Source organism: Sylvia atricapilla, chromosome 16 (assembly GCF_009819655.1).
Source record: "Sylvia atricapilla isolate bSylAtr1 chromosome 16, bSylAtr1.pri, whole genome shotgun sequence".
Taxonomy (NCBI): domain Eukaryota; kingdom Metazoa; phylum Chordata; class Aves; order Passeriformes; family Sylviidae; genus Sylvia; species Sylvia atricapilla.
The window spans coordinates 14,241,564-14,261,343 of record NC_089155.1 but is presented as its reverse complement, the minus strand read 5'-3'; the positions used below and the strand labels follow the sequence as shown (position 1 = coordinate 14,261,343).

The 19,780-nt window shown below is 47.0% G+C and overlaps 1 protein-coding gene across 1 annotated transcript; it reads left to right on the top strand.

Annotated features, from left to right (window-relative positions):
* The first annotated feature begins 6,334 nt into the window (after positions 1-6,334).
* PARD6B (par-6 family cell polarity regulator beta) lies at positions 6,335-18,756 on the top strand. The gene is made up of 3 exons (XM_066330990.1): positions 6,335-6,484; positions 10,972-11,194; positions 17,780-18,756. The coding sequence occupies exons 1-3, from the start codon at positions 6,419-6,421 to the stop codon at positions 18,607-18,609; spliced, it is 1,119 nt and encodes a 372-aa protein (XP_066187087.1). The 5' UTR covers positions 6,335-6,418; the 3' UTR covers positions 18,610-18,756.
* Positions 18,757-19,780: the final 1,024 nt, after the last annotated feature.

Sequence of the window (19,780 nt, the reverse complement as noted above, 5' to 3'; positions counted from 1 at the left end):
AAACTCAGAGACCTGCCAACAGAAGCAAAGAGTATCTTCTAAAACCTCAACACAACTGGGACAGTGGCTGAACTCACAGGATTCAGTATTTCCACATGTGACATGCATGGAAAAGTTGAATTATTTTTCAAGTCTCCTTGGCTTGTACGTTTGTAGTTTTACATACAACCGTTGCACCAGTCCTATCTGGTCAATAAACAGGGACAGTTCTGTTGCATTAATGTGTTTACACACATTAAACCTGTCTGTTCACAGGAGTCTCACAGCGGCTTGGCCTGTTTGTGTAGGGACACAAAACATCGAGATGAAAAAAACTAAACTAATCTGGTCACCCATTTACAATAAAAGTTTCATATTTCCCTGAAACAATTTGTTCCTTACAATGGTTTTACCTTTTCCTATAATGTTAAGTAACTTCATCTTGTGATTACACCAAGAAGTGTATGACAAATCACAGAAACCAAATGAGTGTGTGCCATCCCTGGGAAGGTTTTCCCATCCCTGGAAGTGTCCAAGGCCAGCTTGGATGGGGCTTGGAGCAGCCCCAGTGGAATTTGTCCATGGCAGCGGGTGAATGGGGTGAGATGTAAGGTCCCCTCCAGCCCGAGCCGCACAGTGATTTTATGAATGACATTTACAAAGCACGGTCAGAGTGATTTATATAGCCATTACCAATACGGGTAAGGCTATGGGAGCAGTCTGGTGCAGCCCAGGCCGCTGTTGGGATTAATTAATGGTGTAATTAATGGTGTAATTAATGGTGTCATTAGCGGCCGTCGCTCCGGTCACACAGGGACGGCGCGGGCACAGCGCCCTCTGGCGGCGGCGGCTCCCGCTGCACCCGCCACAGCGGCGACAGCGGCGATTGTCGCGACAGCGGCGACCCAGGACCCCCCGTGGGAGCCGTGGAAAAGGCCAACCCTTGGGGATTCCCTTCCCGAGTGTCCTCAGAGCTCTGAGCCTGAGCGCTCCTGCGTGACCCCTGCGGTATTCAATCTCCACCAGCAGTAGTTCAGTATTGGATAAAAACCACCATTATTTTTGCAGCCGGACGCAGGAATCACCTGGGGAATGAATTCACTGTCTCGGTCGGACACGGCAGCAGCCCCTCTTCACTCCTGCAGCAGCTCGGAAAGAGGCCGGGCATGGGAAACTCGGGGGTCAGAAAAGGGTTTGGTGCCCGGCTTCGGGGCAGCGGCCACGGGAGCGGGACAGGAGCGGTTCGGGGATGAGAGCGCTGCTCACCGAGGTCAGGGTGACACCTGGGGACAGCGGACACCGCACAGCCCGGGCCAGCCCTGCTGGGCAGCCACACACCGTGTGACAGGAGCTGGGGCTTGTAAAACATTAAACGGCAGTCCACAGAGGATATTCACTTTCATTTTGAGGTCTATCAACCACCGTTTGAGTAACAATGTTCCTTTGTGGCAAAAGTGCTCCTTGTTCGGGGCTGGCACCTAAAAGTGTGACTTGGGTCACATTTCCTGGGTGACAGACACTAACAGAGAGCAGAGTTTTCTTCACAAATAGCCAGAACACGCTTCCCAGATGCAAAGGTTTTATTTTATTTTAACAGCAAAGGTTTTATTCCAAAAGGCTTATTAGGCAGAGCTTTTTATCTAAGAAGATGACAAAATGAAAATCCCAATCTTTACCTAAGGAAGTTCGCAGTAAATTTTGCAGCAATTATCCCTTTGATTTGCCCTTTTCCCCTCCCCGAATACTTTGGCCAATACTCAGTGAGCAGTGGAAAGCCAGTCAAGAACTGCCCAGGAATTCCTCCGTGTGGAGAAGCCCGGAGGTGTCACCCACTGAGAGACACAGCTCAGTGTCCCCTGAGCACCTCAGACACGGCTTAAACCATCAAACCGCACACACGAGGGCAAAGGGAGGTGTCAGAACTGCCCTCTTTAAACAGGGCAGCTTCAGAGAATTCACAGCCATTGCACACCAATGGAGTACTAGATGAAGGGGAAGAAACAGCTTTAAAAGCTTTTCATATTATCTTAGTTGGAAACCTCAGAGAGTATAAATTAATGTGTCGGTGTCAGCTTTTGACTTGTTAGGGAAGTATTTTAAGAAAACTTCACGAGTTTATCACTGGACCTAGTTTATTACTGGATTTATAACACACCTGAAACAAACTTTTTTTCGGCAGGTAGCATGGTATGAAACGTTTCCCATAAAGCCAGACAAAATAGAAGTACAAAACAAAAGCAAATCCCCCAGCCCCAGGAAACTATAAATATTTTATTGGAAAAGAGCTCATTTATGAACTTTAAAAACAATCAATTCGTTTTGTCCCACACAGGTAAGTAAATATTGCGTCAAAGCAACAACTAAAGGTTCCTGGAGGAGCGGGGAAGAAAGAAATGCCGCTGGGTTTGCTGACAGCAGAAAAGAAAGCAAAGGCAGAAACAGGACACAAAACCTCATTACTAACCCAACTGTTGGTTTCCCCCTCAATAAAATAAAATTTAAACAAACGCACAAAAAGCCCACCTCAAAATTAAAGTCCTGTAGCTGTCCCGGTTTCAGGGTAAGAAATCAAATTTTTATTATGCAAATGCTATTCAAATATTACTATGAATAATGAAGCAGCTAGGTTGCCATGCCTGGGGCTCACTTGCTGAGCCCGGCTCCTGTGTTTGTGTGGAGCTGTTGGTATGGAGTGTGTCCCATGGAGATCCAGGAGAACAAACTCCCCTTCTCAGATTCCTCCCCTCTGATGCAGCATTTGTGGACTCACACTCTGCCTCAGGGTCAGCACGACCAGCAGGAAGTTTTGGAATGCATTTCCCTGGATTCGTGGGGACCTGTAAGGAGTGCCCTACAATATTTATTTGCATTTAATATGGACATCACATCTGTGAACATCAGAGGTCTTCGTGGCAGCACTGGTTTGTCTGCAGCACTCACTTTTCAAGGGCAGGGCAAAAAGCACTTTGAGGTCACAGTGGTCCCCAATGTTCTGGAAATGGAGTGTCCAAGTGCATACACTGCTGCTGAAAATGCCTCTTTGTAGGGAAATGTAACTGGCACACAAGATTAATGTATCAAAATTGCAGAAGGTATCAAAAAGCAAGCCTGAAAGTACAGAATTTAGTTTTTAAAGAAAGCAGGACCTTCCTATTATCATTTTGAAAAGCAAGCTTCTCTTTTTCCCTTTTAGTTTTCTCTACCCATCCAAAAAAAAAACAACCTCTCCAGTCTCTCATCAACTCCAAGACAAGATCAGACTACATGATGTTAGTGCATCTAACAATCACTCCTCTGAGCTGAGCTGGCACTGGCAGTGTGAATAAAGACTGCTTTATGTTAAATATGAAGTCAGCATAAGTCCTGAAGTGTGCAATAAAAGATTGGGTGGATCATCAACAACAGTCAGCCTAAGCTGACAAATTTTCTGTGCTTTATTCTTGGAAGTACTTTGTGAACTCCCAGGAGGGCTGTGTGGAATAGCATTCCACTTAAAATGAGGGAAATCTGGGACAGGAAAGCAACATCACAGCAGAATCTCACTGCACGGTGGACATAAGTGATGGAATTTCTACACCAAAACGAGCAAAGAAGAAAAAAAAAAACCCAGGCCTCCCAGAAAAACTTCCCCAGCCGCTCAGAGATCAGGAAACCCAACCTGTCTGTCAACTTCAGAGAAACAGAACGTGCCATGAATAGCTTGATCAGGTCTGAATCACAGGTTGTACAGAACCTGGGACTAAAATAGCTCTATAAGCTTGCCTTACAACAGAGAGCCGCCTCTCTCCCCACCTTTATCTGAGATCAAATTGTTTATCACATTCCTTCCTCATACGTCAGCTCCTTGTGATGAAAGCCAGCCCAGTGATTAATACATTTTATTAGGTTGGTTCCAGTGACTTGAGATGAATTTGCCCTGAGTCCTCAGGCTCGCTCCCACACCCACAGCCTGGCACTCCAGCCACGCCAGGAATGCACCATTGAAAACAAATTATCTTAGGCGATACCTCATAAATCTATAGCAATAAAATTAACTGCACAGTGGCTCCAAATCAGCTTCAGGAGGTTTTTCCTCCCTTTCTCCAGGAGAAAAGGGCCAAGCCAACAGCTTTAAAGCCCCAGAGAAATCACTGTTCCCTTGTCTCTTGCACTCTTCTCCGTGCTCAGCTCATTAAGCAGAGCTGTGGAAGACAGATATGGAAAGCAGTCCAAACTCTTTTCAGTGTTATAATTACCAAGTGACAGAATGAGAGGTTTTATCCTGGTCTTGCTCACATAGCTGTAATCTGCCTTCTACTGCACTAGGATCACAGATTCTATCTCAATTTACAGGCTGAATTCTCTATGCATCCTTCTGCAGTGTCAAACCAAAACACGCTGGGTAAAGACTTGAATCAGCCTAGACACCGTCTGGCAGCAAACTATACTTAACCATTAACAATATCCTCTGTGCTAATTACAGCTTGTCTTGGCTCGAGTGAGAGCTGCAATTCCTTTGCCTTCGGCGTGATGCGAGCAAGATCAGCTGTACAAAAATCAGCAGCGGCTGACAAGTGATTCAGCACTGGATGCTTTTTATTTAATTGCTGATTACCAGCTGAGACTTGAGAACTGACTAGACACCCATGGCTTGCCTGGGCACAAGGCATTGTTTGAGCTCCCATCACAGCCATCCACACGAGATCTACGTGATGAAACCTCACACCGGCTCCTCTTCCACCAGGTTTATAGATTGCAGAGAGACCTGTAATTCAAAGGTCTGTTGACATAATGGGATTAATGTACGCGCTTTCTTCTTGTCCATACACAAGTGAGAAGTCATTTTCTTTCAGACTGTTTACAGTCTCCCCACTCATGGATTTTGTACCTTTGTCAGGGTAGCTTAACTGGCCTTTAAATGAAAATAATTCATCTGTCCCAGAATTAATACCATAAGGAAGGTTAGCTCTGACATTACCAGATCCTGCAATCTTGTGACTAAAATGAAAACAAGCTCCATGAACTCTTTTACGTTCAGGACGAACACAGAGCCACATCCTGAGAGGAAAGCCTTCCAACTTCTGTTCTGCCCGATGTTCATGTCATGTGTAACCAGCAGCTAACACCGGTGTGCTCTGTGTGTTAAACCCGCGGGATCCCAAAGTCCCTGGGTCACAGAACGGCGGGGGCTGGAAGGGATCCTTCCCTGGGGAGCGCTCAGCCATCCCCGAGCTCGAGGTCTGAGGGGTCGGAGCCTGCAGGGTTAGGGTTAGCTTAGGGTTGGCTCCTCGGGGCTGTGGGAAGGTCAGGGTCAGGGTCAGGGTTAGGGTAAGGTTAGGGTTGGCTCCTCGGGGCTGTGGAGGAGCCGGAGCTCGGCACGGAGGGTGCTGGGGGCTGTGGGACCGTCAGGGTTAGGGTCAGGGCTAGGGTTAGCTTAGGGTTAGGGTCAGGGTTAAGGTTAGGATTAGCTCCTCAGGGCTGTGGAGGAGCCGGAGCACATCATGGAGGGTGCTGGGGGCTGAGAGAGAGTTAAGGTTAGGTCAGGGTCAGGGTTGGGGTTAGCTCAGGGCTGTGGAGGAGCCGGAGCGCGGCACGGAGGCTGCTGGGGGCTGTGTGAAGGTCAGGGTTAGGGTTAGGTTAAGGTCAGGGTTAGCTCAGGGCTGTGGAGGAGCCGGAGCACGGCACGGAGGGTGCTGGGGGCTGTATGAAGGTCAGGGTCAGGGTTAGCTCAGGGCTGTGAAGGAGCGGGAGCACGGCACGGAGGGTGCTGGGGGCTGTGTGAAGGTCAGGATTAGGGTCAGGGTCAGCTCAGGGCTGTGGAGGAGCCGGAGCACGGCACGGAGGCTCCCGCGGGCCGCTGGAACACGCGGCTGCTCGCCATGGCGGCTCCCCGGGCCGGGAGGTGCCTGAGGAGGCAGCGGGAGCCCGGCCGCGCTCCAGCCCCGTGCCCTCACAGCCCCGGCCTCTGCGGGACAGCGCCCGCAGCCTCAGAGCCCGCGCCTGCAGCCTCAGAGCCCGCAAATGCAGCCTCAGAGCCCGCAAATGCAGCCTCAGAGCCCGCAAATGCAGCCTCACAGCCCGCAAATGCAGCCTCAGAGCCTCAGCGGGGACCGGGGCACAGACCCCTGCCCGCCGCTCCCTCAGCGCTCCCTCGGCGCTCCCCCGGCGGCCTCCCCGCGCCTCCATGCGGCGGCGCTGAGGCGGCAGGTGCGCGCCCCGCCCGTGCGCGGCCCCGCGGAGGCGGCGCAGGCGCGGCCCCGCCCCGCGCTCCCGGCAGGTGCCGGCCCCGCCCCGGCCCGGCCGCGCTCAGGGCGGAGGCGGCGGAGCGGCCGCGGCTGCCGGGGCTGAGCGCTGGGCGCCGCCGCTGCCCGGGCTGAGCGCTGGGCGCCGCCGCTGCCCGTCCCGCCGAGCTCCGGCCCGCACAGCGCGCACGGCGGCCGAGGCTGCCACCGCCCGCGGCATGAACCGGCCTCAGCGCGGGGCCGCGGGCAGCCGCGGCCTGGGCACCATGGAGGTGAAGAGCAAGGTGGGAACCGCCGCCGCCGCCTGAGGGCCGCGGGGGGAAGGAGCGGGCCGGGCCCTGCGGGGCCGTGCGGCCGCGGTGTCGCTGCGGGGACGGGGACGGGGACGGGGACGGCTGCTGACTCACCTGCCCGAGGCGCCCCGGGCACGGCCTGCCTCTCCGCAGCCCAGGGCTCGGCACGGCCCCGGCCTCCTGCCCGCCCGGCCCCGAGGGGATGGGCTCGTTTGCTGGGTGCGCTGTCTGCGGGCGCTAAATGTAACCGGCTTTCAGGTGGTTTAAAGAAAAAAAACACCGCCAAACCCAGCAAAACAGGTAAGTAGAGTTGGCCGCTGAGTTTCTAGGCAGATTAAAAGCTGTAGAGAGAAATCTGTGTTGTGGGGAAAGTGTGAGATCTCTGGGCCGAAAGAGGTGTTTGGGGACGTGTTTGGGCAGTGGGACCACACGATCTCCAGAGGTCCCTTCCAGCCCCAGCAGTTCTGTGATAGTTCTCAAGCGGCAAAACCCGCTCTTTGTCCCAATTGCAGTGAGCGTGTTTGTTAGTGACTGTTTCTGTAGTTACCTTTTTTACTTAATCGTTATGTCTTTCTGCAGCTTTTTGTGGGATCCAGCTGTTTTTTGCAGTAGAGCTAGAGCTGAGCCGTGGCTGGCTTATCCGAAAGTGGAGTTTGCCTTCTCTTAGAGGCCCCGAGAGACTTTTACCCTGGCAGGGTTTCAGGAGTGTGTTACCTGTGTGTTCCCGCAGAGATCACCCGTGTCAGGTGCTCACAGCTTTGCCCAGCTCTGGAAATTCTCCCATCCGTGTATCCACATCTCTTCTGGTTTTATTTGCTGCTTTGAGAAAGTTTTTTTCTGACAAAGCTTTGATATTCTGTGAGAAATTAGATTTTTTTTTCGATCTGCTTTATCTTTGTAATAATTTCCAATTGTAAGGCTGCTGGATGTACAGTATGAGGAGGAACATCTCTATGAGTTAAAAGAAATGTTGAGTTGAAGCTCCTTTTCCATCACCTAGGTAGATGTAAGTGCATCCACATGGGAATGTGTTTTCCATTGGTGGACACATGGATCTCTTGGGTTGTTTTTTAAAGTGGGGAGCAGTCTGTGTTCTGTCCCCTCCTTTCCTGCTGGTGAAGCAGTCAGGACTTGAGCTGTGTGGACTTTTAAGGATAGCACATCATGGTGCTGGAACTTCTGCAGAGTGTGTGGTTGGTCTCTACAGCTTCAATGAGGATGGTTTCTTTAAAGTGTTCATTTTCCATGTGGCCTAAACCAGCAAGCACAGGAATGTCTGGTGGCTGTTATTTCAAATACCAGTTAACTTAGCACTGTGATGGTGAAGTCTTTGATTTATGCTCTTACGAGGTTGAAAATAATCCTTATGATGTGTTTACAAACCCAAATCACTTGTTTCCTCAGCCCAAAACTCTGGGTTTACCATTTCCCCGCTGTGTGTTTTCCTTGGTTTAAAATATATCCAGGGAATGAGCCATGTGATGTGTGCTGGTGTTTGTACAGAGAAGTGCAGCCCTAAGGAAAAGGGATTGTCCCTCAAGTGCGTGTTCTGGAGCAGGAGTCAAGGCATTCCTAGAACTGCTTGTTACTAATGCATTATTTAACAGCACCTCAATTTAATATCGCAGAGGAGTCATCTTCTCTCTGTGAAAATGAGCAATTCTGGAGAGAAAGAGGAAAAAGCCTTTCTGGGAGCTGGAGGGAGCCGTTCCTGTGGGGTGGCCTGGCCTTTGAAGGCTGCTCAGTGATGTACAGCTCTTAATTTAGATCTTCCAAATCAATAATTGTGCCTCAGCTGACAAGGCTGGGCCAGCACAGCCCAACTGTGGTTGTTTTATGAGCACAATCCTTTTGTTAGTTTAGTTTATTCAGTTTGGGTGACTGCTCTGAGCTTGCCCTGGTGATTCCCCATCACACTTGAATTCCAGTCCGCCCATTTTCTTGTCATGGAACATAAAACTTTATACCCCAGGCTAGAGTTCCTAGTGATGATATGGAAACCCCAAAGCAAACTTCTGGTTCTCTCTGTGTTAAAAGTCAGGTTTCCCCCCTTTCTCATGACTTGGAATAATACTTTTTTCTGAGTAAAATCTGAATAACTAGTAAGGCCGAGAAGGTCACTGCAGCTCGTGCACTCTCAGGGATGGAGACCTGCATGGAGCTCTGCGTTGTGTTTCAGAGGACTTGCAAACCCCTCAATGAGTTCAGTGAGCATCCTGATGAGCCGCCGTGGCTCCTCTGCCTTCTCCCAGGGGACTCCCAGGGGAGCAGCTCGGGCTTGGAAAGAGCTCAGGTGGCAAGGAGCCTCCTCTGCTAAAGTTACTCTTCCAGTGTCTCGTCTCCTCTAGAACACCAAGTGCAGGCTTGATGCAGCATCTGATAAAAACTGCAGGCGTTTCAGGGGTTCAGATAATGGAATTGCGCAGTTGGACTTGTCTTTTACCTGCTTTCTAATAGCATTGAGCTGACGGTGTTAGGAAATAGCGAGTGGGTTACGAGTCTCTTGGTGTTTGCACCAAATACGTGTAAAATAACATGGAAAAAATAAAAATCACGCGTTTGAAAATCTGCCCCTTTGCTTGTTGTGGTAAGATTCAGCATTCGTTCCAACCTGAGGGCGAGGTTGTTGGCTTTTTAAACTTCTATTCCTGAATTCTGATTAAGCTGTGTGATCCCTGAAAACCAAACCATTTGGGACAGTTCCTGTGGGTCCCGGCTGGGGAAGGCTCTGGGGCAGGATGAATCCCGCACTGATGTCACGATTAAACTCTGACGTGATGGGAGTTCCTGCCGTGGGCTGGGCTTTTGTTGGTAAGCAGGTGTGAATCATCCCTTCTGCCTTGTTAGTTACTGTTAGGGGAATGGCAGGGTTTACGGCAGGAATGTGCCCGCATCATTCCTTTATTTGAGGCTTTTGGAGGAAGGTGGGGCGGTGAAAGGTGTACCTTGTTTTGAGTTAGCTCGCTGTTAACGTGCTGACAACGGGGTCCTTGTCTCCTGATTTCCAGCCTTTGTGTGTGTGTGAGAACTCGGAGGCTTTTATTGTCCAAAAGATTGTAATCAGGTGCGAGGTAAAGTTCACCTCCGCCTGTGCTGTGTGGAACACCCACCCAAGTATGTGATACTGAGGCTCGAACCTGCACTCAGCCCGTGGTTCCACGTGTCCTGCTCTGCTTAAAGCTAAACTTGCTTAAAGAAATTATTTAAAGTATTTTCACTGGAGGTCAGCAATAGGATTCACACACACCAAAAAAGTAGCCAGTTAAAGTTTTTTTATTAATTGGCTTATTATCCTTTTAACTCGTTTTCAAGCTGTTCTGGTTTTTGTGACCTGGCTGCTGCTATCTCTGAATTCCTTTTGACATCTCTGGTATGCTGTGTATGTGCCTGATACGGAGGGTTTGGAGTAATTTTTGTGCAATATTCTGTTTGCTTTGGGTCCTGCCCTTGTTAGGCAGAACACCACATTTTAGTGGCTGTGTGTGGTAAAAATCGCAATTTGTCTAGTCTGCATCAAATGCTCATCCTTTTCTTGGCACTCGGTTGAGTGTCTGCCTGCCCCCACTGTATCACTGCCTTAATAAGCAACGTGTTTTAATTAGCGTTTGCTTTAGAGTTGATTTGGGAGACTGAGCTCGAGTGGATCTGTGAGCTGGGAGTTTTGTTGAATGATTATGTTGTCTACAAACAACTCCTACCGCTGAAATTAGCGTCAGCGACTGTTGTTTTTTGGGTTTATTTTCTTTTCTTTTTCATATTTTCCGAACCTTGGCAGCTTGGGAAAATCCCAAAATACCCCGGACAGAACCCTGATTTCAAGGACTGTTGCAATCAAGGTTTGAGCCTCGCTCCTGCAGGCGAATCTGGGGAATGCTCTGAGAGGCAGTGGCTGCTTGCCTCTGTTCTCTCTCTTTAGGTGGGAGTGGAGAGAACCTGAGCTCAGCTCCCAGAGCTGCCCGTGGGTTGTGCTGAAAAGCAGCAACATTTCTCTGTGGTCTTCGCATCGCAGCGGCATTTTCATTTCCTACCCGAGGGACTGGGGGTGTGAAGGCTGCTCAGCCTTGCGGGGGTGAAGCCCAGTTGTGTAACAATCTCTACACGCTGTTCTCAAGGGCACTGCGAGTTCTTGGAACCCAATTCCAGGTAGTCACATACCACAGGGTGTTAATCACAGTCCTGCTTCGTGCTGCCTCTCGGTTGTGGCCCTGGGAGAATCTGCAGGAATCTCTGCGCGGGTTTGTCACCTCTGCTGCTGTCAAATGGAACAAGGAAACTGCCTTGGAGTGCTCAAAGGTACACCTTGTACCAGCTACAAAACCAGTTATAACCGAGGGGAAAAACCCCAACTGTTTTAACTCACTGGTTTATACCGTGTCAAAATCGTTCGTTGGAGTTTTTTAATTCCGTAACGTTTCTGGTTGAACATAAAATCATTCCGTTGTTTCCGTGTTAATGACGTAAGAAATCTTCCCTTGTAGTTTGGGGCAGAATTTCGACGGTTTTCTCTGGAGAGATCCAAACCTGGCAAGTTTGAGGAGTTCTACGGGCTGCTGCAGCACGTGCACAAGATCCCAAACGTCGATGTTCTGGTGGGATACACGGACATTCACGGGGACCTGCTGCCCATCAACAACGATGACAATTATCACAAAGCAGTTTCTACAGCCAATCCTCTCCTCAGGATCTTCATTCAGAGAAAAGGTAAGAGCACTTGAAGAATGTGAATCATCTGTTTATCCGGTTACAGTGTGATGTATGGAGGAAAAAACCCTTCAGTGCTATTTCATCATGTCAAATTCCATCATAATTACGGGTCATGAAAGGTATTCACAACTTGTCTCTTTTGCAAGGGTTTCCTCAGGCAAACTATTTATACTTTGTGATTTTTTTGCTTGTGTTTAGTTGATTTAAAGTCAAGTTAAATCTCTAGCAAATGTTTCTGGTTTTATGTCAGCAAGTGGAAATAAACTTTTAACCCATAAGGTTTTCTGCTCTGTCTGTTGGATATTTCCATTTAAAATTCCAGTCTTGATCAGACAAGGAGAGAGACCATTAAAGGATGGAAAGTAATTTTGAAAATGTTATTATCTGAAGTATTAAATGTAATATTAAAGTATAAATTTAAGGCTAACTCTGAAATATGCTACTCTTATCACAGTTTGCTAATTAAACATTTTGAAGTTTTCAGTTGACAAGCTTATATCAGTTAGCAACCCTCAGGAGTGAGGGCTGCTTGTTTTGTTGGTTTGACTTTGAAAGTCATGTGTCTGCTGTGGTTGTGTGTTCCTACTGTCTGCTTTTGTCCATGAGGGGAAAAAAAATCCAATTTCAAGTTTGTATTTCTTGTGGTGGTGTTGTTCCTGGTTGTTGCTGACACAGGCATCCTTTCCTTGGAAAATGCTTGGCCATCAGAACCTTTTATCAGCTCCAAGAAGTGAACAAATCCTCAAGAGCCCAGCCCCAATATTCATAAGCAGAGGGCTCCTTGGCAGTGCTGAGTGCTGGCAAAAGGCTTGTGTTGGTTGTGTTACAGTGCAGACTGGGGAGGCCTCTGCTCCCAGGGCTGAAATGCCAAAGGCAGGAACCTTTTGCTGCACAGAACCTGCAGGAGACAAGGCCTGGGATTCCATCTAATCCCCTACAGTAGCCATATGACAGGGAGGGATAAGCCACTTTGTCAGACCGGGATTATTCAGTTTATATTTTAACACCATATGCTTTTAGATTGTTCCTGGTGTGACAGGTCTAATGTTGCCTGTTCCCAGTGTGACATTTGTGATGCTTTTTTGGTGTCCTGCCATAGTTTACCTTGATTTGATCCAGGTAGGTTATTTGTTACTACTCTGGCAGAAGAAAATGAATTCATTTGAGTTTGTTAGGACAGGAATTGATGAGCAGGAAAAGCTGTGTAGAAAGTACCAGGGGTCACTGCCTTCCCCTGGACACAAGAGCCTTGTGCCTGTGGAATTTCAGGAATAAAGAACCCACATCCCCAGTGCACCTTGCTGGGAATTAGTTGTGATCACACTGATCACCTCTGTTGATGAAATGAAAATTCATGTTGATGAAATTGAGGCTTTGCCTCCACTGGCATCTTTGCCATGTAGAGGAGACGTTTAATGGAAAATAAAGAAATAACTTTCTCTGTGTTTTATTTGTGCTGATTTGCCTGGAACCAAGGCTGGATTGGTGGAGTTGGGGATGGTTCATATTTTGTGCAGTGTGATTTAAGTGTGCTTAATTCCTAGATTGCAGCAGCCCTACTGGAATGGAAAAGAAAAGTCTCAGCAAATACCTGCTGTTGATGGGGCTGGTTTGGAACTATAAGAAGTGACCCAAGTTTCTTTTCCACCTGCAAGGCTAATTGTGGCTTTCATGCATTCTCTTATATCAGCTGAAAAAGTTTTGTGGGTTTTGTAATGGAACTTTGACTTCTTTGATATTTCCAGCAGCAGTAGTTGAGAATTTAAGATCTTTGACAAAAAGGACTGCAGGGAAGAAGGAAAGTGTTTTGATGCCTTATAATATATGAAATTATTATCATATTGTCTTAACTGTTCAGAAACTACATGTAATTTGTGCAAAGCTACCTTGAGGTGTGGGCAGAGTGCAGTGAAATCTGATGTAAATAGTATTAGCTTCTTAGTATATTGTATCCAGTGAACACCTTGAGGGGCTGAAATGGGAGCTGCAAGGTGGTTTTGCTTTTATTGATAAGCAATGGTTGTGATAATGCAACTCTTCTCTCCTTTTGGATTTTGACTCCTCATTCCTGAAAACTCTGTTTGTCCTCAACATTTATGTGGCTTGGTTGGGTAGAAAACCTAGAGATCCTGTAATGAAATCACATTATTCCCCTTCGACTCCTCTAATTGTATTTCACAAAATTCCTTTGAAATACTTTATAAACTGCTCTGGTGCTAAATCTAAACAGGGGCTGGGTGTTGCACAAGGCAGGATTGGCTGTCAGCTGGCAGAAAACATTCCTCCCTGGAATTTCATTCTGCAGTTTAACAGATTAACAGGTACTGTTGACATCTGGTATTTAAAGGTTAAACTGATGTCTTGTGATTAAATCCAGATGTAGGGGAGTCAGTGTGTCTGTGAGAAAAGCCCTTCTGAAGGGAAGATGGAGGGGAACAGTCTGCACAGGCTGAAGGGCAGCTTCATGTGGGGAACTTTGCATTGTAAATACGGGAACAATGGAGATAACAGGAGATACATTTCATTATAATACCCTTAACAGTCCCTGCAAGGATTCTAAATTACAATATCCAGCTCCTGCAAGTTCTGCATGTCTGTGGCTGCATTTAGTGAGAAGTGGATTCTTTGGTTAATCCACTTGTGCCTCTTGAGAGAGACTTTGTCACTGAGGAGCTTTACTGCGGTGAGGAGTAGGAGCAGTTGGCTTTTTTGAGGGGACTACCTAGCTATTCTGGGGGCTCTCCCTGAAAACACAGGCTGCTTTCCTAAAACCGGATTTTGTTATATTTTGTGATTAAAGAAGAGGAGATTTGTTGGGTGGTATTTAAAAAATGCTAAATTGTCGCTCTGTTCAAACAGACTAACTACTTCGGGGGCTTTGAAAATTTGATTCTCAAGGGGTGACTCTACATTGATTTACAAATGAGTCAGGAAAATATTTCAAAAATCTGTCTTCGATAACATCAAATTGAAAGCAGATTTGGCATTTGTGGGCTTTTGTTTTCAATTTCACGTGATAGGTCTGTACAGATTGGTGCCACCTTGAGCCTGAAGCTGCTGGGGGGAGAAATCCTTCCTGCACCGTGTGGACCATCTCCTTCACACTATCTGTAGTTAACACCTTGTCCTTTGGCTTCAGGCCAAAATATTTTTCTCCAGGGCTTTAAACTGATTAGTGAGGTGCCAGAACAAAGATGCCTTTGTACTTGAGAGCATTGCTTTAGAAAACTTGTTCAGCAGTGAGGAGAGGTTACCCAGAGTGTGCTGCTCTGCTGAGCTCTGGGAAGATGAGTTATCAACCTTTCACTAGTTTTCCTCACAAATTCTCTAACCTTAACTGTCTACCTTATGGTTCGTGCTAGTTCTGAATTATTAAACTATTAAGAGCAGTAATAATGAAAAAAAAACCTTTCCCTCTGATGTGTCAGAGTTTCTTAAATGTTTTGACATCTGGCTTGCAGTTTTGGGATGCTTTTATTTCAGCCTTGTGTTCTGTAACTTAGTTACTAAAAAGAAAAGCACCAGCTAAATTTAACATTTCTGATTGTATATTTGTCTTCTGAAAGAGACTTTTGAAGTTCCTCTCTTTTCCAAGAAATGTTTCTCTGCCCTTAGTTTTTGTTGAAAAAATCCTTTTGAATCTGTTATTTCGTGTACCAGCATTTCTACAATATTTCTGTCAAAGCAAATCTTGTTGGAGCTGATTTTCATGTTTCTCTGCTGACTGGAAAAATCTGATTTGGACAGAAGTCCCCAGCTGATAGTTGTGGAAGGCAGGCTGGGAGGTGCTTTGTGTGCAGGAAGCTGGGAACACTTCTAAATCTGCCTTGAATGAAGAGCACAAACTGTCTCTGAACACTTACAGGAGATGATAGGTCCCCTTGGATGTAATAAATATGTGTTTGTACATCCAGCTCATGCCAGACTCCTGCGGGGTGTGCGGCCTGCCATGAAGGTGAAGGAGCCTCAGAGCCACTGTGGCCAGCTGAGATCATGGAATCCTTTACACATTTGATATGACAGAATGGGTAAAATGTCTGATTCTCTCGATTTGTGCACTTCGAATTTAGCCAGGAAACCCCAGCAGCTGAATACCTTTTAATGTTACAGTGCACATGGCAGAGCACTCATGAGAAAATCAGTCCTGACAAAGCCTTGCTGGCCTGTTTTCTCGTGCTTTTTTCTAAACCAGAAGAAAAACCAGCTTTCTGTGGTACTAAAAGCAGCAGGAGCCGAGTGCTTGACTGGCAGCAGTCTGATGGGACCCGTGTCCTGGAGCTGCCACCAGCAACTTGCACTTGGGCAGGAATGAGTGCAGGTGCTCCCTTGTATTTAAAACAGCAAAAGGTATTTCAAGCAAGACCTGTATAATATCTGATTCCACAATTGTCCTTTCCAGGTTGTTTTGTAAACAGTTGTAGTTCTAAATTAAAAAAAAGGAGAGAAGTTATTGCACCTCATTGAATTGCAAAAATCCTTTCAGTGAAACACCAGACTGTTTAACTGGAAACTGGTTGGATGGGTTGTCGGGAGAGATAAGGGCAAAACTTCTCTCACTTTTTTCTTTGATCATAAATTTTTAGCGAACATGGAAAGAATTGCTCCATGCTGTGTGAGAAGTCAGCAGTGGAGTGCAGGGGTTTGACCAGCAGAGCTCAGTCAGACATCCCAAAGGATTCCACAGAAAAGGCTCAGGTTGTATTTCTGTAGGTGCTTTCCTTCGGACACAGCTCACCTGTTAAAATGCTTTGGCTGGGGAGGTTGAATTGGTTTTTAATGCAGCAGCTCTTCAGCACCCATGACCTAACACTCTGAGACATGTGAAAATCAGATTTTAGGCTATTTCTAAAGCCTTTGTACTGAATGTTAAGATCTAATGTTTATTAATTAAACCTTAAATTACGAAGTAACCGAGATTGCTACACAAGTAACTTCAGGCTACAGTAAGGCTGTGTCAATCAGGTACCTTCAGAAATAACTCCTGATAGTGGGGATTAAATCGTTGAACAACTTTAGCTGTAAACATCAGTGCAAAAGATGCTCTGTGTTAGCAAACAGCTAAGCAAGAGCTTTGCCTTCCTTAGGGTGTAATTATTCCTTTTAAACAAAGGAAATAAAAAAGAAATGTAAATGAGGCCATCATCAGGACACATTTTTCTAAAACGTGCTGATGAGCTATTGTGTACACACAAGCCAGGAGCTGACAATAAATCCCTTTGAGGGTTTTTTTTTTTGGTGAACTAATTTAAATTGGTTTCTTTTCCTCTTATCCTTTATCTTCTAGAGTACCAGGTCCAAGGCTGCTGCCTTCTTAGAGCAGCCAAAGGGCTGTTTTTGTTGTTTTCAGCAGCCCTAGAGGCTGGGGAGGGAGGAGTTGGTGTTAATGCTGCAGGAGTGTCATACCCCTGCTGCTCCAGGGGTATTTGCTCTGTTCTGTTTTCCTTAAAGCATCTGAGGAGTCCAAATGTGCTGGTTCACGTCTGTATATCCCAGCCTGAGAAACAAGTGCACTCATTGATTTCCTCAGCAGCTGGCAGCTGTCCTGAAATGCCACCAGGGCAGCACTGCCCCAGCCAGCCCATCCAGGGATTGAAATGTATAGCCATTCTTCCGCTTCCTTGGCTGTCCCAACGGCATCTCAATGGGATAATACAAAGAAATCCCAACTCCTCTGGGTCCCAGGGTTAGTGCAGTCCACTTCTGCATGATGAGTGGGGGTTTTCCCCTGTAGGAGAAAGATGTGTGCAGTAAGTACAGTGCAAATCTGAGGAAGCTCAGGTCTGAATGAATTTGGGTTCAACCCTTATGGTGAGTTACTGCATATTAAAAAGAAAACTGGAACCTTTGGCAAATAACCATTTCAGAAATCAGTATTGCTTCCACAGAACATGTTTTTTCACCTTTTCATCCCTCACAAGTAGTTGTAGGACTAACATGTTTTCTCTTGGTTGGTTTTTTTTTTTTAAGCTCTAAGCCATTTGCCTGTTCCTGTATCAAGTTGTGGCAGTTACAGCATTGCTTGCATGAACAGTTTTGCTTGAAGTATTTGTGTGGAGGTCTCTTTGTTTCTGCTCCACAGCCATTTTACCTACATGGCGTGGGGGCAGGGAGGAGTGCAGAATGGAATAAGCTTTCTGGAGTTTGAATCCAGGTCACTTGGCTGGCTCCCAGTAACCAGGCAATAATAGGCACACTGGCTGCTTTCCCTTTTTCATTCTTTCTTTTCCAATGATCTGAAACCTGAGGAGAGAAAACTAGCAAGTGGAATTACTCTGAATAAAATTAAAATGTTTCTAGGAATGTACTCACTCTTTCCATTCTACCCTTTCTCAGGCAGCTGTAGCTCTTTGTGTCTGCTGCTGCTAACTCGCTTCAATTTCTTTTGTGCGCACTCTTCCCTTCGGTCGAAGAAAACCTAAAGTATTCCAAACTTTGAATCTCGTTAACATTAAAGCTTTTGTCTCATGAGTGGAGAGAAAGGTTTCTGTGATAGTAAGGCTGGCTGGCACCTTCTGGAGGAGCTAGAGGCTGGCAGCAGTGTGACTGTCTGTGGGCTCTAACCCCGTGTGCTCTGTCTTACAGAAGATGCAGACTACAGTGCCTTCGGGACCGACACCATGACCAGGAAGAAGAACGTCTTGTCCAACGTGCTACGGCCGGATAACCACAAGAAGAAGCCCCACATTGTCATCAGCATGCCCCAGGACTTCAGGCCCGTGTCATCCATCATAGACGTGGACATCCTGCCCGAGACCCACCGCAGGGTGCGGCTCTACAAGTACGGCACCGACAAACCCCTGGGCTTCTACATCCGCGACGGCTCCAGCGTCAGGGTGACGCCGCACGGCCTGGAGAAGGTGCCCGGCATCTTCATCTCCCGCCTGGTGCCCGGGGGGCTGGCCCAGAGCACGGGCCTGCTGGCTGTCAACGACGAGGTGCTGGAGGTGAACGGCATCGAGGTGTCGGGGAAAAGCCTGGATCAGGTGACGGACATGATGATCGCCAACAGCCGCAACCTGATCATCACGGTGAGGCCCGCCAACCAGAGGAACAACGTGGTGAGGAACAGTCGGACTTCGGGCAGCTCCGGCCAGTCCACCGAGTCCAGCCTTCCCAGCAGCACTCCAAACCTCCTGGGCAGCGTGCTGCAGGCAGAGGAGGAGAGCGATGAGGAGGACATTATCATTGAAGACAGCGGCGAGCCGCAGCACATCCCAAAAGCGGCGCCCGCCAGCGAAAGCATAGAATCCTTATCGCAAATTGAACTCCTCCACGAGTCCACACAAAATGGATTCCTTCCTTCCAGCGAGGCGAACTTGAATCACTCAGCAGGCAGCGTTAACATGGAGTATGAAGAACCAGAGCCAGGGCCTAAGTCCTTAGAAGAAGATGGAACTATAATAACGCTATGAAATGACGTTGGTGTACTTGGTATAAGTAAGGATGCCATACGTGTTTTAATTTGGCTTAATATGTAACACATTTTATACCTCTCCATCTACCAAGCACTGCAGTTAGTATAAAAGGAGGCAAAAAAATATATACAAAAAAATTCAAAATTACGTAAGTTGACTAACTTCATTAATTCTGCACTTCGATGTAAATAATTCACAAAGCTGGATGATAATTGATAAATAGCCGAAATTGAATGAGGAAAATTTAAATTGAAAATGAAGGATAGCTAAGAGATGGCTGTGAGCTTTCTTTTAAAGGTACTTGATTTTTATTATTTTTTTTAATGCCACATACTGCTGGTTCTATAGAAGTCATCATCTTCCTTACGTGTGAGGCCGACCGTCTCATGGACTGTGGTTCCACGTTCTCTGAAGTGCAGCTTGTGTGTCATGGAGCTGCTGCAGCCCCCTCACTGCTGTGGCAGAGCTGTGTGTGGGCTCTGGGCAAGGGGGAGCTGGGAGGAGCTCTGCTCCTGCCTGGGCTCCGTGGGCAGCACCTGCACTGGGGCTCTGCAGCTCACTGTCCCTTTGGGAATGAATGTGCAACCACAGGCTCCTTAGTCAGGCACCATGACTGGTTTTAATGACTCTGATTTTGAAATTCTAATGGGAAAGTCTTAACACTAATGCATCAAAGAGCTGTTCTCATTCTAGTTTGCAATGTTTAAGAATATCATTGGATTTAGTTACTAATCCCAGTAAATTACAAACAAATCAGATGTAAACTTGATGCTATGGAAATAGCATAGTGTAATCTCTGTTAAAATTGCAGTCCTAGTAGAAACTGTGTAGAGATTTCTACTAAAAAAGGTTTGTTGGAATGAGTCTGGATTATATAAATGAGTCTGGTTTGACTTTCTTCAAACCTGAACTAGTTAGAACAGTCTAAGTTAAATCTCTGGATTAAAAAGAGTTTTAAATCAGAATGAGGCTTTACTACACCTTGTTTGAGCCGTGTGCTGTTAATTTATTCTCCACTGGGAGCTGCTCTGTAAATGCAGGTGGCTGTGTGCCCCTGGCTGGGCCTTGTGGCCATTACAGTGTTGCTCCTGTGAACACACTGGTGACAAATCCTGATGCTGCAAGAGCCGAGGTGTGTGTGTAACCACTGCACTCCCTGGGACAGCTG